The sequence below is a fragment of the Gadus macrocephalus genome, chromosome 1 (genome assembly GCF_031168955.1).
Source record: "Gadus macrocephalus chromosome 1, ASM3116895v1".
Lineage (NCBI taxonomy): Eukaryota > Metazoa > Chordata > Actinopteri > Gadiformes > Gadidae > Gadus > Gadus macrocephalus.
Genome location: NC_082382.1, coordinates 26,184,557 through 26,201,671, shown reverse-complemented (window position 1 = coordinate 26,201,671; position 17,115 = coordinate 26,184,557). Strand labels below are relative to the sequence as shown.

General features: G+C 51.3%; 1 protein-coding gene across 1 annotated transcript; it reads right to left on the bottom strand.

The window, feature by feature from the left end:
• Positions 1-91: 91 nt before the first annotated feature.
• tbc1d25 (TBC1 domain family, member 25) lies at positions 92-17,078 on the bottom strand. The gene is made up of 7 exons (XM_060054519.1): positions 16,226-17,078; positions 15,383-15,492; positions 15,035-15,189; positions 14,437-14,633; positions 13,385-13,573; positions 7,492-7,767; positions 92-4,712 (listed from the first exon to the last, which is right to left on the bottom strand). The coding sequence occupies exons 1-7, from the start codon at positions 16,268-16,270 to the stop codon at positions 2,997-2,999; spliced, it is 2,688 nt and encodes an 895-aa protein (XP_059910502.1). The 5' UTR covers positions 16,271-17,078; the 3' UTR covers positions 92-2,996.
• Between the last annotated feature and the right edge of the window lie 37 nt (positions 17,079-17,115).

Sequence of the window (17,115 nt, the reverse complement as noted above, 5' to 3'; positions counted from 1 at the left end):
TTCAACTGAGGAAGCTCGGCAAATTTTAATTTGCAATTATTTAAACTATTAAAATCCTCACAACCACAAATGATATTGCTCAAGGAGAACGTTAAGTCTTTAAAGAAAACTCTTTATTGCCATCATAATACCATATTTATACATGCCAGGGTTGTAATTAAAAGGCATCATTTACCCAAACTCCCAAGATTTAATCAGCAGTTTCCAGTTCCCTATGATTTCAGATGAAATGTCAGTACAATTATTCATTTTATAGAAACCAACAGCTCTCGCTTTGGCAAGCCGTTTGCATTAAATAGGTATTTATTTTTGGACAATATACAATCATGGGTACATAATATGTATGAATAAAAAGTTCACCTTTGTGCACATTTATAATTTAATGAGATAATAAAGTCCGATTTTGTAGAAATGCACACATTATATCAATCCAACAAGATTCATCAATTGGCTATAAATATTTAAATATGCCCTATTACAAAATGTTATACTGAACAACACAAGGAAACTAATTGGAATGGTCAATTGTTACCAATAGTTGTAAATGAGTCTGTAATAAAAGCTATTTTACTTAATAAAAAAATAATAAAAATGGGGGGGGGGGGGGGGGGGCTTGTGGGGAGCTGTCTCCTCAGCATTTAGGTCAAACAAACATGACAGCATGATGATTCTGGAAAGCATGTAAAAAAAACTCTTCACTTCTTCATTTACCAAGAGAAGCCCGCCTCGGCGGTTTGATCATCAGGGTCTGGATGGGCGCTCGGTAGCAGCAGAAATAACACAAATAAATAATGAGGCCACACATACAGTATAAGAAAACCATCAAAAGGCTGAGGGTTTAGGGAAGTTGGAAATGACGCATCTGCGCGGCGGGCGTGAAGCGGTCATAAGGATTACTCCTTTGTTCGCTTTGTTGAGTGGATGCTTTCGGTTTTCTTTGGTTGAAAAAAAAAAAACAAGCAACATTTCTCGATATTTCTCGGAAAATAACACACAGACATTGACGAAGTCGAAGGGAATTGGATAACGCAAACAAACCCCTCTTCCGTCTCCAGGAATAAAGCGTAAACATGGTGAATTAAAGCAAATATTAGGAAAGGCAAGTTGTTCGACCCATCTCTCCAAGACTGCTGGAAACAGAAGAAACACAAAACCAGCAGATTTATCTTATAGTTTTAGTTCTTTGCTCAGGTAATCCATTCCCCACAATGGACCTTCAAAAACTACTCGACAATGTCTTTTTGCACCTAAGATCGTCTGTTCAGTTGGCTGTGAGTGATAAAGGAAGTTCTAAAGCTCTTGGAGAAGACCATAATCCAATCAGCGTTCTTCAGAACCACAAAGCTAGCTCGTTATTTTCAATCACAAGCACATTCCCAAAACAAGAGGACCAATTCAAATTGCCTAAATATACAGTACAAATCCAGCAGAACACGAAGGTCTGCTGTTGACAGCAATAAACACGAGCAGAGTTGGGTGTGGCCGCATGGTTTGGTTTGTGTTGTTGAATACTAGATAAAACCAAAGCAAGGAGGAAAGCCCTCCTTACTCTTGGCTTTTCCAGGATTTCACCCCAGCCTTCACCTTCACATTGATCAGGTGAAGTTACGTAATCTATATATCTAGATATTTAAAAATAGTTAAAACTGAAGAAAAAACTGCCCAGCCCACACTTTCTGATGACGGTCATTGTGACTCATGTCCATGTCAAGTTAAATGAACGGCGTAGCATAATAAAACAATAACTGAAACCCTTTAAAATAAAAAGCTCCTCTGTTCAGTTGACCAAATGGGGACTTTCGGTACTGTGATATATCGCCGTGGAGGATGGATCAACAGATTGATCAACAGTCAGATTTAACACTGATCTCACCGGCCACAGTTTCAGAAAATAGAAGAGAAATAATGACTGAGGCTGACAACTAGGTCCGTGAAATGAACTAGGCCGACACTTTGTTCCGTTGCAGATCCAATAGGGTTCACCTAACCTGTACCTTACCTTACTAGCCTATGTCCCATCGCATAACTAAAGTTATTTGGTAAAGACACTTTTCGGAAAACATAACTTGTAAACAAAGAGGAAAGTGCAGAATTGACATAACTATTTGCCGGTCGTCAGCAGAGATCGGCATGAAAGGCCTTCACAAAAATGATCTGCCAATGAGTCTGATCAGGTCCTCCCAGGCAGGGCACATCCTCCATGTACCCCCTTGATACACACACGCACACGCACGCGCACACACACACTGTGACAGGGCTCACCTCTGAATTTCTGCTTGCGTTCGTTAAATCATCATTTCAATCAAAGCTCGCTTAAGTTTCCTCCGGCGAAAAAAATGAATAAAATGAGCAACTTTTTAAATGCTAAGGATTAATCGTGACTACATGAATATGTAATGAGTAGCGTCTTAAACACATATAAAATCAGCTCTAGTGTCTGTACTGAACAAAGTGAACTAGTAACTGCCCGATGAAGTAGGGCCAGCCGTAGAAAAGAGGATGATCCGTCCGAGCAGTCTGAGGCGGTCTGAAGCGGTCTGAAGCAGTCTGAGGCGGTCTGAAGCGGTCTGAAGCAGTCTGAAGCAGTCTGAAGCAGTCTGAGGCAGTCTGAGGCAGTCTGAAGCAGTCTGAGGGATCTGAAGCAGTCTGAGGCGGTCTGAAGCGGTCTGAAGCGTTCTGAAGCAGTCGGAGGAGGTCTGAAGCAGTCGGAGGAGGTCTGAAGCAGTCTGAGGTGGTCTGAAGCAGTCTGAGGTGGTCTGAAGCAGTCTGAGGGATCTGAAGCGGTCTGAGGCGGTCTGAAGCAGTCTGAGGGGGTCTGAGACGGTCTGAAGCGTTCTGAAGCAGTCAGAGGCGGTCTGAAGCAGTCTGAGGCGGTCTGAAGCGGTCTGAGGCGGTCTGAAGCGGTCTGAGGCGGTCTGAAGCGGTCTGAGGCGGTCTGAAGCGGTCTGAAGCGGTCCATCCCAGGCATCCCATGCCAATGTCCCGGCCCCGCACGATCAGGACGAGTGCAGGGGGGAGGCGGCCCCGGTGGGGGAGGGGGCCCCGGGGGGGGAGGGGGCCGCGGGGGGGAAGGGGGCCCCTTTGGGGGAAGGGGCCGCGGGGGGGGAGGGGATGGTGGTGGAGAGGTTGTAGGTGGAGTTGGGGGACGAGGCGGGGGGGGTGGCCAGGGGGGTGCTGACGGGCCTGGAGGGGGAGCGGAGGGGGTGGGCCGTGACGGGGGAGTCCGAGCTGGCCTCGTCGCCCTCCTCCGAGTCCCACACCTCGCTCTGCAGGTAGTCGGCGAACAGGGCCTTGGCGCGCTGCAGCACGCGGCCCAGGTGGTGGCGCCGGACCAGCCGGTCAAAGTGCATGGCCAGCTCGTTGTAGTCCAGGCTGTTCTTCACGATGTGGTCGCGGTGCTCCAGCAGGATGGACAGGCACAGGAACAGCATGAAGGGGTTGCCCTTACCGAACTCCTGGGGCGGGGGCAGCGAGCAGGGCCTGGGGGCTGGGCCCCTGCAGGACGGGGGCGACTGGCTGCCGGCCAGCGGCAGGGTGCCGGAGAAGGGCCGGCCGCCCGGTGAAGAGGGGCCCCTGGCGAAGGACAGGATGGGCGACGAGAGCAGCGAGCGGCCGGGCGGCGGCGACGACACGGAGGCCTGCGTGGCGGCGGCGGGCGGCGGGGGGGCGCCGGCGGGGGAGGCTAGAGTTCTCTGCGAGGAGCCTCCGCTGTCAGCCGAGCAGGTGTACTTGGGCGGGGGGGAGTCCGGGGACCCGGACGCGGGCGGGCCGCCGCTGGGCTCCCTGCCAGACGGGCCGCCGGGGGCCGGCCGGTGGGAGGACACCGTCCGCTTGTTGGACGTCCTGGCGTCGGGGTCGAGGCTCTGTATGAGCGGAGACCTCTCCCCCGGGTCGTCCTCGCTGTCCAGGGTGGACTGGCGGCTGGGGGCGCCCGGCGCGGGGTCAGAGGTCAGGGGGTCGAGGGGCCGGTCCCCCATCATGGAGGTGCCTTCCATGTCGAAGCTGTCCCGTTTGCGAGCGCAGTAGTACTTAAACTCCCCGAAGCTCAGCTGCTTCTCAAGAGGAGGGGCGGACGGGGTCCCCTCCAAAGCCCCGCCCCCCCCCGCCCCCTCCCCGCCCTGTACCCCGCCAGCGCACACGCCGGGTCGCTCTCCTTCAAACTCCATCCTCCCGCCCTCCGGCTCCTCCCTGGAGGGGCGGAGCATGTGTCGCCGCCGCTGCCCCGTCGTCTCCCCAAGACGGGGGCCGGGGGGGGAGGAGGGAGACACGCCCGCCTCGCCGCACGCCTCGCCGCACGCCTCGCCGCACGCCTCGCCGCACGCCTCGCCCGCCTCCTCCGGCTCCAGCGGCGGGCCGACCAGCTCCGCCTCCGTCTCGGGGGGGTCGGGGGGCAGCGAGCTCCAGGTGACCTCCAGCATCCGGAGGGCGTCGTCAAAGGCGAACTCCCGCTTCAGCTCCAGCAGCAGCCAGCGGTAGCAGAAGAAGAGGTCGTCGGCGCCGCGCGACACCAGGTAGGCGTAGAACTCAGGGTCCGAGTACTGCAGCAGCAGCTTCAGGTGCTGGAACTTGACGGACATGAGCTGGCCGTCGGGCCGGAAGTTCCCCTCCAGCCGCTTCATGATGCCGCAGAAGCAGATGAAGGCGTGCGCCTCGTTGTCCATGACGGCCAGGATGGGCGAGGCGATGTCGCTCATGCCCTGGCAGTACGAGATCTGACCCGGAGGAGGAGAGGGGAACCAGGTTACCAGGGTTACAACGGGATGGAACCAGGAGGAGGAGGAGAGAGGAACCAGGTTACCAGGGTAACAACGGGGTGACACCAGGATGAGGAGAGGGGAACCAGGTTACCAGGGTTACAACGGGATGGGACCAGGAGGAGGAGGAGAGGGGAACCAGGTTACCAGGGTTACAACGGGATGTGACCAGGAGGAGGAGGAGAGGGGAACCAGGTTACCAGGGTAACAACGGGATGGGAATAGGAGGAGGAGGAGAAGAGGGGAACCAGGTTACCAGGGTTACAACGGGGTGACACCAGGAGAAGGAGGAGATGGGAACCAGGTTACCAGGGTTACAACGGGGTGACACCAGGAGAAGGAGGAGAGGGGAACCAGGTTACCAGGGTTACAACGGGGTGACACCAGGAGAAGGAGGAGAGGGGAACCTGGTTACCAGGGTTACAACGGGGTGACACCAGGAGAAGGAGAGGGGAACACAACACAACCACACAACATTATCACACCAAAACACTATCATACCACAACACGTCACCATCACACCACAACACTATCACACCACAACACTATCACACTATCACACCACAACACCATCACACCACAACACTATCACACCACACCACCATCACACCACAACACTATCACACTATCACACCACAACACTATCACACCACAACACTATCACACTATCACACCACAACACCACAACACCATCACACCACCACACAACACTATCACACCACAACACCATCACACCACAACACTATCACACCACAACACTATCACACCACACCACCATCACACCACAACACCATCACACCACAACACCATCACACCACAACACCATCACACCACAACACCATCACACCACAACACTATCACACCACAACACCATCACACCACCATCACACCACAACACTATCACACCACAACACCATCACACCACAACACTATCACACCACAACACCATCACACCACAACACTATCACACCACAACACCACAACACTATCACACCACAACACTATCACACCACAACACTATCACACCACAACACTATCACACCACAACACCATCACACCACAACACCACAACACTATCACACCACAACACCATCACACCACAACACCATCACACCACAACACCATCACACCACAACACCATCACACCACAACACTATCACACTATCACACCACAACACTATCACACCACAACACCACAACACCATCACACCACAACACCATCACACCACAACACCATCACACCACAACACTATCACACCACAACACCATCACACCACCATCACACCACAACACTATCACACCACAACACCATCACACCACAACACCATCACACCACAACACAACACTATCACACCACAACACTATCACACCACAACACCATCACACCACAACACCATCACACCACAACACCATCACACCACAACACCATCACACCACAACACCATCACACCACAACACTATCACACCACAACACTATCACACCACAACACTATCACACCACAACACTATCACACCACAACACCATCACACCACAACACCATCACACCACAACACTATCACACCACAACACCATCACACCACAACACTATCACACCACAACACCATCACACCACAACACTATCACACCACAACACCATCACACCACAACACCATCACACCACAACACCATCACACCACAACACCATCACACCACAACACTATCACACCACAACACTATCACACCACAACACTATCACACCACAACACTATCACACCACAACACTATCACACCACAACACCATCACACCACAACACCATCACACCACAACACTATCACACCACAACACTATCACACCACAACACCATCACACCACAACACTATCACACCACAACACCATCACACCACAACACCATCACACCACAACACTATCACACCACAACACTATCACACCACAACACCATCACACCACAACACTATCACACCACAACACTATCACACCACAACACTATCACACCACAACACCACAACACTATCACACCACAACACTATCACACCACAACACCATCACACCACAACACCATCACACCACAACACTATCACACCACAACACTATCACACCACAACACCATCACACCACAACACTATCACACCACAACACTATCACACCACAACACTATCACACCACAACACCACAACACTATCACACCACAACACTATCACACCACAACACTATCACACCACAACACTATCACACCACAACACTATCACACCACAACACTATCACACCACAACACTATCACACCACAACACCATCACACCACAACACTATCACACCACAACACCATCACACCACAACACCATCACACCACAACACTATCACACCACAACACTATCACACCACAACACCATCACACCACAACACTATCACACCACAACACTATCACACCACAACACTATCACACCACAACACCACAACACTATCACACCACAACACTATCACACCACAACACCATCACACCACAACACCATCACACCACAACACTATCACACCACAACACTATCACACCACAACACCATCACACCACAACACTATCACACCACAACACTATCACACCACAACACTATCACACCACAACACCACAACACTATCACACCACAACACTATCACACCACAACACTATCACACCACAACACTATCACACCACAACAGTATCACTCTCCTGAGCACGCCCCTTGACCCCCCCCCCCCCCCCCCACCTGCGGGTGTGTGATGGCGAAGGTGGTGAGCAGGTCGGTGAGCGCGGTGAGGTGGGGGCTGTCCTCTGACCCGGCGTAGTAGGGGTGGGTGCGGTCCGTGCGCAGCACGTCCTTCAGCACGCTGCCGCGCACCAAGTCCAGCTCCTCTGAGCGCCGGCGCGCGCCCCACTGCGCCTTCAGCTGCTCGTACTCCCGCGTCTTACGCTTCATGTAGTCCATCCGCTCCTGGCCGCTGAGTCCGTCGGGGTACACGTTGAGGAGGTACCGCCACACCACCTGGGGGGGTTAGGGGTACACGTTGAGGGGGTACCGCCACACCACCTGGGGGGGTTAGGGGTACACGTTGAGGAGGTACCGCCACACCACCTGGGGGGGTTAGGGGTACACGTTGAGGAGGTACCGCCACACCACCTGGGGGGGTTAGGGGTACACGTTGAGGAGGTACCGCCACACCACCTGGGGGGGTTAGGGGTACACGTTGAGGAGGTACCGCCACACCACCTGGGGGGGTTAGGGGTACACGTTGAGGAGGTACCGCCACACCACCTGGGGGGGTTAGGGGTACACGTTGAGGAGGTACCGCCACACCACCTGGGGGGGTTAGGGGTACACGTTGAGGAGGTACCGCCACACCACCTGGGGGGGTTAGGGGTACACGTTGAGGGGGTACCGCCACACCACCTGGGGGGGTTAGGGGTACACGTTGAGGAGGTACCGCCACACCACCTGGGGGGGGGGGGGGTACACGTTGAGGGGGTACCGCCACACCACCTGGGGGGTTAGGGGTACACGTTGAGGGGGTACCGCCACACCACCTGGGGGGGTTAGGGGTACACGTTGAGGGGGTACCACCACACCACCTGGGGGGGTTAGGGGTACACGTTGAGGAGGTACCGCCACACCACCTGGGGGGGTTAGGGGTACACGTTGAGGGGGTACCGCCACACCACCTGGGGGGGGTTAGGGGTACACGTTGAGGAGGTACCGCCACACCACCTGGGGGGGTTAGGGGTACACGTTGAGGGGGTACCGCCACACCACCTGGGGGGGGGGGGGGGGTACACGTTGAGGAGGTACCGCCACACCACCTGGGGGGGTTAGGGGTACACGTTGAGGAGGTACCGCCACACCACCTGGGGGGGGTTAGGGGTACACGTTGAGGAGGTACCGCCACACCACCTGGGGGGGAGGGGGGTACACGTTGAGGGGGTACCGCCACACCACCTGGGGGGGGTTAGGGGTACACGTTGAGCAGCTACCTCCAGACCAGTAACCCTGTTCTTAGGGGGTTGAGGAGAAGCCATCAGCTGTATAGCTGAGCTGGAGCAGACGGGATTGACAAGGAGAGCGCCTCTTTCAGAACGGATACCGCCAGAAGATTAGGAGCTAGTCTGGATGAGGGTGGGTGCAGGTCTGTCTGCAGCCTGCAGGTCTGTCTGCAGCCTGCAGGTCTGTCTGCAGCCTGCAGGCTGTGTTCTGAAGCATCACAGTGTCTGCTTTCTGCTTCTAGAAGGGAGGTAACGGAGAAGCACCGAGCGGCCGACGGTTCAGGTCTGGCTCAGGACATCCGTTGTATGTTCTGTACAACCGTTCTACTCTAGGCAGTTCAACCTTAACGCGCTACAGAACTGTCCCCTTGTTACCAGTGAGCGAAAATCTAAGAATTATTATAGATTATTATTGAATTATAGAACCCTTATTTCCTGAAAGTACTTTTGGGAAGGCGGGCAGCGTTCCCGTTGACTCAAGGTTGGACTCTCCGGTCGCGCTGGCTCTAGGGGGCCTCGAGGCGTACCTTGCTGGTGCCTTGAGGCGAGCCTTGCGACGTGCCTTACGGCGTGCCTTGCGGTGGACCTCGAGGCGTGCCTTGAGGCGTACCTCGAGGTAGGGCTGGGCGATATATCGATATTTAAAATATATCGATATTTTTTCAAACGCGATATGAAACGAGACCATATCGTCAATATCGATATAATTTCATTTGCGTTGAAATTACAGCACATTTGTTCCAAATAACACCAGTTTTGAACCGCGCCTGCCGCCTGCTATTTCGTAACTCTGCTTATGTCTCTCCCGCTCTGCCTCCGGCTCACACACACAAGCTGTGTTCGAAATCGTTCCCTATCATGGATGTAGTGCACTAAATAGGGTGCACGCCATTTTGTAGGGTGTTCGAATTCTCAGTGGTCCACTATATAGGGCACTATATAGTGGACTTAAAATAGGGTACATACGATGTTCCCTACATGTTACTCCCGTATACCACAATGCATTGCGGTCGTGTTTTTCCGGAGGAGAAGAAGAAGCTGAATAACCGCGAAAACGAATACATTTAATGATGGAGTCTCCGGCTTTCGTTTAGAAATGTCAACAATTTATTTGGGATTTAACATAGAATATTTAACATTCAAAATTAATAAAAAAAATACTTGAACAAGGAAATGTAACATTCAACATCAATACAACCTCCAGCTTTCCTCGTGAGTGCCTGGTTTGTTTACATGATGTGGGCGCATCTGTCTGCGTCACACAAATACCCGGCGCATTTACTGATGCAAATGACGTTTAGAAATGTTCAGCGTAGTGTCCGAATTCTCGTTCCCTATTCCCTATATAGTGCACTAAATCATGTACACTATATAGGGAATAGGGAACGAGTGTATAGGGAACGATTTCGAACACAGCTACAGTCTCTGCCTGCCCCCCTCCACTGACTCACGTCACTTTTTGAAACATGAGCCGTGTTCGAAATCGTTCACTATTTATTGGGTATTTTAAGTGCACTATATTGTGCATGAAATTAACCACTGAGAATTCGAACACCACTACAAAATGGCGAGCACCCTATATAGTGCACTATATCCGTGATAGGGAACGATTTCGAACACAGCTATGGAGTCCGCCTGCGCATACAGCTCCGAGGAGCTTGTTTGCAAGCGAAAGACCAACGGCTCCATAGTATGGAAATGGTTTGGATATAAGTTGTCTGACGAATTACAAAATCACGTAATTTGTGGAGAGTGCTTAAAAACTGTCGCAACCAAAGGGTTGCAATTCTGTCCATAATATTCCGGAGGTGCACACAGCTTTTGGCCGTGATATTATAGGCCTATATTATAATGTTCTCAAATACGAGGCGGAGGCACGGTTTATTCAACCATCAAACTGTATTCAATTCTGAACGGTAGGAATAGTAATTGTAAATCGAAACGGTAGGTAGGTATAGTAATAACGGTAACTCCACAGTAACTTCAAGGTTTCTCACTCCGCGAGACCCAAACATAAAACATTAAAGGTCCCATGACATGAAAATCTCACTTTATGAAGTTTTCTAACATAAATATGAGTTCCCCTAGCCTGCCTATGGTCGCCCAGTGGCTAAAACTTGCGTTTGGTGTAAAACGAGCACTAGCTGTTCTGCTCCCTTTGAAAAAACGGAGGCTCAAGCGCGCTGATTTGGAACGTCTTGGTCTGTCACAAAGCATCTAAGCTCCTCCCCTTACTCTGCCTGGCCCGCCCAGAGACGTTGGCCCGCCAATGAGACACGACCGTGCGAGCGCCACACTACCTCCGTCCATTGACTTTGAATGGGGACGGACGCGCAATGCATTGTGGATCCGTCCGTCCCGTTGGAGCCTTCGGCTCAGTGAAGAAGTTGAAAAATGTTCAACTTTTTCGGCAGCGGATCCGTCATCCAATCAGATCGCGTATGCAAATTTAAGCAATGTGACGCGACTCGGGCTCTGACGATACTGGAAAGCGGGAAAGCGGGTCATCTTGCATCGCAACAAGCAGGAAGTAGCGGGAAGAACCCGGCGAAGCGATTTGATTGGCTGACGGATGCCTCTGCAAAGACTACTCCCCCATCAGTCAGCCACACCTTCCCACGTCCGTTGACTGACGGAGGTAGTGGGCATGTAGGGTAACGCAAGTGTTTCTTGTCGGTTCTTTGACGTCTCTTGTATTTCCACAACGAGACTGTAGCGGGGGTTATCTGAGCCATGGTTGAGAAGGAATTGGGGGAAAGGAACTTCGGCTTTGACTCGCTGAAGTACATGAACTGCGACATGCCTCCCGTGTGTTCTAGAATATTTACAGAACACGGCTAAAGGCTATGTGCGCCTCGCCATGCGATACATCCACTGTAAACAGAGCGCATGGTACCGTGGCTGCACGGCTGAATTTCGGGAACGTCTTTGAATACTGTGTTAGTTGCCCACTAATACCTATATTAAAGAATACATAAAATAGCATGTCATGTCCACCCCCCCACGCAGTCGTTACGGTTCATAATATTTCGGAGGCGCACAAAGCTTTTGGCCGTGATGTTATATATTATAATGTTCTCAAATACGAGGTGGAGGCAGTGTCTAGTCCACGGTTTATTCAACCATCAAACTGTATTCAATTCCGAACGGTAGAAATTAGGGGTGTAACGGTACACAACAGTCACGGTTCGGTACGTACCTCGGTTTTGAAGTCACGGTACGGTACAGGACGGTTCGGTTCATAGTTATGGTGAAAAAACGGATTGCTTGACAGAACGAACATAAGTTTAATTAGTAACGAATTAAACACAACAGTTTTAGCTGTCAGTATGAAACATACAAATAAAATGATGCAATTCTCCAATAACCTTAACATAAAATTAATGAAAAATCCAGTTTTAATGCTCAGTCTAGGCTCTTTAAGCTGGTATGTAAACAAAGAGTTTGTAACATATTCCTGCAGCTCTCTAAAGCTCTGAAGTTCTCATAAATATAATCAATCATTAAATAAAAGTGCAACTGCAGCCTTAACTTAAATTACAGCTTATGTATTTTATAATCTATTGGTGTTTTCATTGCCTCTCGTAGGTCAGAGGCAATGAAAACACCAATAGACCTGGTGATGGCATTTGCCCGTTCTGAATTCCCAGACAGGTGTAGGGGTTGATTAAATAGTGTAGGGAGCTGGGTTTGAACGATTTGAACAACTTTTTTTCATTTTGCAGCGGTGACAGTAACACCTGGATGGTGCCGTCACGTTAAAATTGTACCGGGGGCGAAAATTTGTGCAAGTTCGATGTGTTCCCATTTGCATAGACGATCGCTGTTGAACAATGTCTGCACACAGCTTTCGACTTGTCCACTCGTCTTTCCCCATTGTGATAATTAACCTGGAATCCAAAGTTCTCCCACACTTGGGATTTAAATGACAGGGGGGCATCTTCAAGCTCCGGTTTTCTGTTGTCGCTCGCCATGCAGTTCGCTCTCAGTTCGCTAGTAGACATCAATCCACACACAGTCGCGATCGCGCTCTGCTACTGCTACTACGAGTTCGCGCACGTGCGAGCCGAGCCTAATAAGGCTAAACGGTCCGGGGGGAACTCCGACTTCAAGTTTTAAGTTCCGCACCGCAAAACAAGCCTTTACATTCGCCATATTAACGCTATGTACGCCACATTTACGGACCGCGGTACACCTCTGTAACCGCACCGAAGTGCCTGTACCGTGACGGTTCGGTTCAAATACGTGTACCGTTACACCCCTAGTAGAAATAGTAATATCAAATCTGCGCACGGAGCGCGCCCCCCCCCCCTTGGACAAACATCGATATCTTATATCGATATTCTGCTTGAAGATATCGAGATATGACTTTTGGTCCATATCGCCCAGCCCTACCTCGAGGCGTACCTTGCTGGTGCCTTGAGGCGTACCTTGCTGATGCCTTGAGGCGTACCTTGAGGCGTGCCTTGCGGTGGACCTGGAGGCGTGCCTTGAGGCGTGCCTTGCTGGTGCCTTGAGGCGTGCCATGAGGCGTGCCTTGCGGTGGACCTGGAGGCGTGCCTTGCGGCGTGCCTTGCGGCGTGCCTTGCGGCGTGCCTTGCAGCGTGCCTTGCGGTGCGGCGTACCTTGCGTAGCGACGGCTCCAGGCCGCCGTGGTAGATGCGGAGCCGCAGGTCTTCGGGGCGCGTCAGCTGGCCCTGGCCGTTGAGGTAGCAGTGGAACTCGCCGTCGCTCAGCGGCGGCTTGAAGGGCTTCACCTCCTCGCCGTACGACCAGCTCAGCGCCTGCTGCACCCGGGAGAGGGTCCTGCCCATCTGAGACACACAACGCACAACGTAAGGGACACACAACACCCGGGACAGGGTCCACGGCCTGCAGGAGGCCCCCAGAGCCAGGGGCCCCCCTAGAGGCCCCTAGAGGCCCCCTAGAGCCAGGGGCCCCCCTAGAGGCCCCCTAGAGCCAGGGGCCCCCCTAGAGGCCCCCCTAGAGGCCCCTAGAGCCAGAGGCCCCCCTAGAGGCCCCCCTAGAGCCAGAGCCCCCCCCTAGAGCCCCCCCTAGAGGCTCCCCTAGAGCCAGAGCCCCCCCTAGAGCCAGAGGCCCCCCTAGAGGCCCCCCTAGAGCCAGAGGCCCCCCTAGAGGCCCCGCTAGAGCCCCCCTAGAGGCCCCCCTAGAGGCCCCCTAGAGCCAGAGGCCCCTAGAGCCAGGGGCCCCCCTAGAGGCCCCCCTAGAGCCAGAGCCCCCCTAGAGCCAGAGGCCCCCCTAGAGCCAGAGCCCCCCTAGAGCCAGAGCCCCCCTAGAGGCCCCCCTAGAGCCAGAGCCCCCCTAGAGCCAGAGGCCCCCCTAGAGGCCCCCCTAGAGCCAGAGCCCCCCCTAGAGCCAGAGCCCCCCCTAGAGCCAGAGGCCCCCCTAGAGCCAGAGGCCCCCCTAGAGGCCCCTAGAGCCAGAGGCCCCCCTAGAGGCCCCCCTAGAGCCAGAGGCCCTGCCCCCCCCCAGGACCCCCACCAGTTGGTGGAGCGGGGGGAGTTCACTGTAAGTCACTCTGGATAAACACGTCTCCCCGTCGACACAGGGTCCGATCGTAGGGGGATGGGTGGTCAAAGGGTTAGGGTTAGGGTTAGGGTTAGCTAACCCTAACCCTAACCGTTTTAAACAGCTCAGTAGAGTCATGAGGGTCGACCTGGGTCAGCGCGGCCGTCAGCGGCTGGTAGAAGAGGTGTCCGACGGGGTGCGGGACCTCGTCCACCACCTGGGCCAGAAGGGACTGGGTGAAGGGGAGGGCGGTGGCAGCCAGGGCCCGCGCCCTGTCCCCCATCAGCTGCTCGGAGCCAATCACGTCTTTAGGGCTGATGATGTCCCACTCCTCCATCACAGGACCTGAGGAGATGCAGTCAGGTTCAGCACAACCGGTGGGGAGATGCTCCCGAAGCCTCCTCCCTGTGCTTCATTAAGATCAACTCCCCCACAGTAAGATAGTAAGGATAAGGTAAAAGAAGAAGAATGCATCGTTCACAAAGCAGCACTTGGTTCACAATGAGAGAATAAAATGTACAATGTGCATTTAAAGTCTTAAATACAACAAAATATATAAAACTAAAAGATGTATTCAATATGTAGGTTTCACATTGTTCAATGTAAAAATGTAATTAAGTGCATCAGTGCAATGATATAAAAATGATAGAAATGATAGAATTTTTGTGGATGCTTTTATCCATCATTGTACAATGCATGTAAATGTCAGTCCACCCAGGTCAGTGTAACCAGAGGGGTCCACTCACTGTCCTCTGAAGGCTTGAGGTCGATCTTGAGCTCTAGGTAGGGTTTGGCTGCGCTGGCGAAGGCAGCGTCTAAATCCCCGTCGGAAAGCAGACACTGATCCATCTCAGCCCCGCTCCGATCCCGAGATACGTAACTCATCCCAAAGTTCTGCTTCCTGTTTGAAAAAACAACAACACGTTGACATTTAGAGGGAAAAAAGTATCTCCATTGGAGATTTTTTTTTTAATGATCATCTTCATTATTTGTGACCAGATATTCTGGTAATTGGGGAATGCCAAAACTTTGGTTAACCACAAACAAAGAGATACTCCCCACACAGCACAGCACACACGTACACCACCCCTCACCCGTTGAGGTCGAAAGCTCGGATGAGGATGTGCTGGAGCACTTCCAGTGATGTAATCTGAGGATCCACCGCGAACGTGCGAAACTCCGCCGGAAGCCCTCCGTCACATTTCTGAATAGAACAAGTGGCAATAAACCTTGCATTCGTTACTGATGTTCAAAATCATAATAATAAACTCTAATCGCAACAATAACCCGATTTCGCAGGGACATATTTTCTGTGGTCCCCTGGTGATCTATATTGTTTGTATGATACCTGGCGAACCGGTATTGGTCATATACTTGGGGCTTCCTTCTGAACAAATAATAAGTTAGGAAACGCCTTGGCCAAACTTATAAATAAAACACTGAATTTACGTGGCAGGGAAAGGTTTAAACCCAATGAACTGCTGCTGCATCGAACCAGGCTCACAACAAAGCCTGAGCAACGATCAGAGGCAGCAACTATCACGTTTCTACTCTATATCTGATTGCATTTGAAACAGCTTTCAACATGGACATCACTATGGTGCGATTGCGAGGCCGCTACTTTCCATTGCACATTGGTTTGGGATCTAAAGCCAATATGGTCTGATCACAGAATAGCAAATATCGAATTAGTACAATTTGGAACAGTATCGGCGTCTGATCAAACGTTTTGGCGGAGTAGACACCGGACTGCCTTTATGAATGAATGAATGCTGTGAAAGGTTAAGTGAAATTATTATATCAAAGTAGTTTATTGACATGACACCCCCCTCCCTCCTAAACAGCTGGCGAGAAAGAGGCCGACGTTAACATTGGGTGACGTCAGACCGTCGAACTACCCTCAGCAACTTGACACACAACCCAATATCGTATTTTACCTTGACTTTCACCCGCACCACCCCTCGTTCTTCCTCGCCCTCCATTGTCAGAGTCCCCGCTTCTGAATACAGTCGCTGTGTTGAATGTTTTTTGTAATTAAGGCGACATTGTGATCAACAACACGAAAGGATGCGGCAGATCATATTTTCAGGACGGGGGTCGGTCTTGTCTGCATCCTGTTACGGTCGTTGGGTTGATTTCATATTAAAAGCTCTCCGGTTGTTTCTCCTTCTGGTGGCGATCAGAAACGCCTATTAATGACTGAGATAGCAATATTTAAGTATAAAATAAATTAATTAAAGAGTAGTAACACAAGCTGCGATTTTTTATCATCTTCTCCTTAGATGGGACAATATTGGGAGGGACTTTTACTTCCTGTTATCACGTGTGGAGCGTTCCCAACTGCACGCTGAGTACGTAAAAGAGCATTACGTCATTGGGAGACGTGAGAAGAGGCTGTGGAAAGAAAGGGTTTGATGCATATGTTAAGAGCTACATTTATTAAGCAGTATCCAATATGCACTTGTATAGTAATGTTCCCCACTTTTGCCATTAAATAAAAGGTGTAACTACTGATATAAATGGCGGACAATTGATAGCCTTCATATCTTTATTGATTTGACAATCCTAAGTATTTAAATTGGAAGGTGACAAAATAATGTGGTTAGGCGGTTCACAGTATTTGTTCACTAAATAGATGTGGAACACTTCGAGGCTACTAAATATTTTGTAAAAAATATTCTGATTAATTGAATAAACGCAGTGACATTCAGAATAACAAAATGTATTATCCTTTGTTCTATGCTATTACAAGATTTTTGCATCTTTCCATTAATAGCCTATTTCGGATTGAAAAGCAAAAGACACATTCTAGCTAGTGATGATGCAA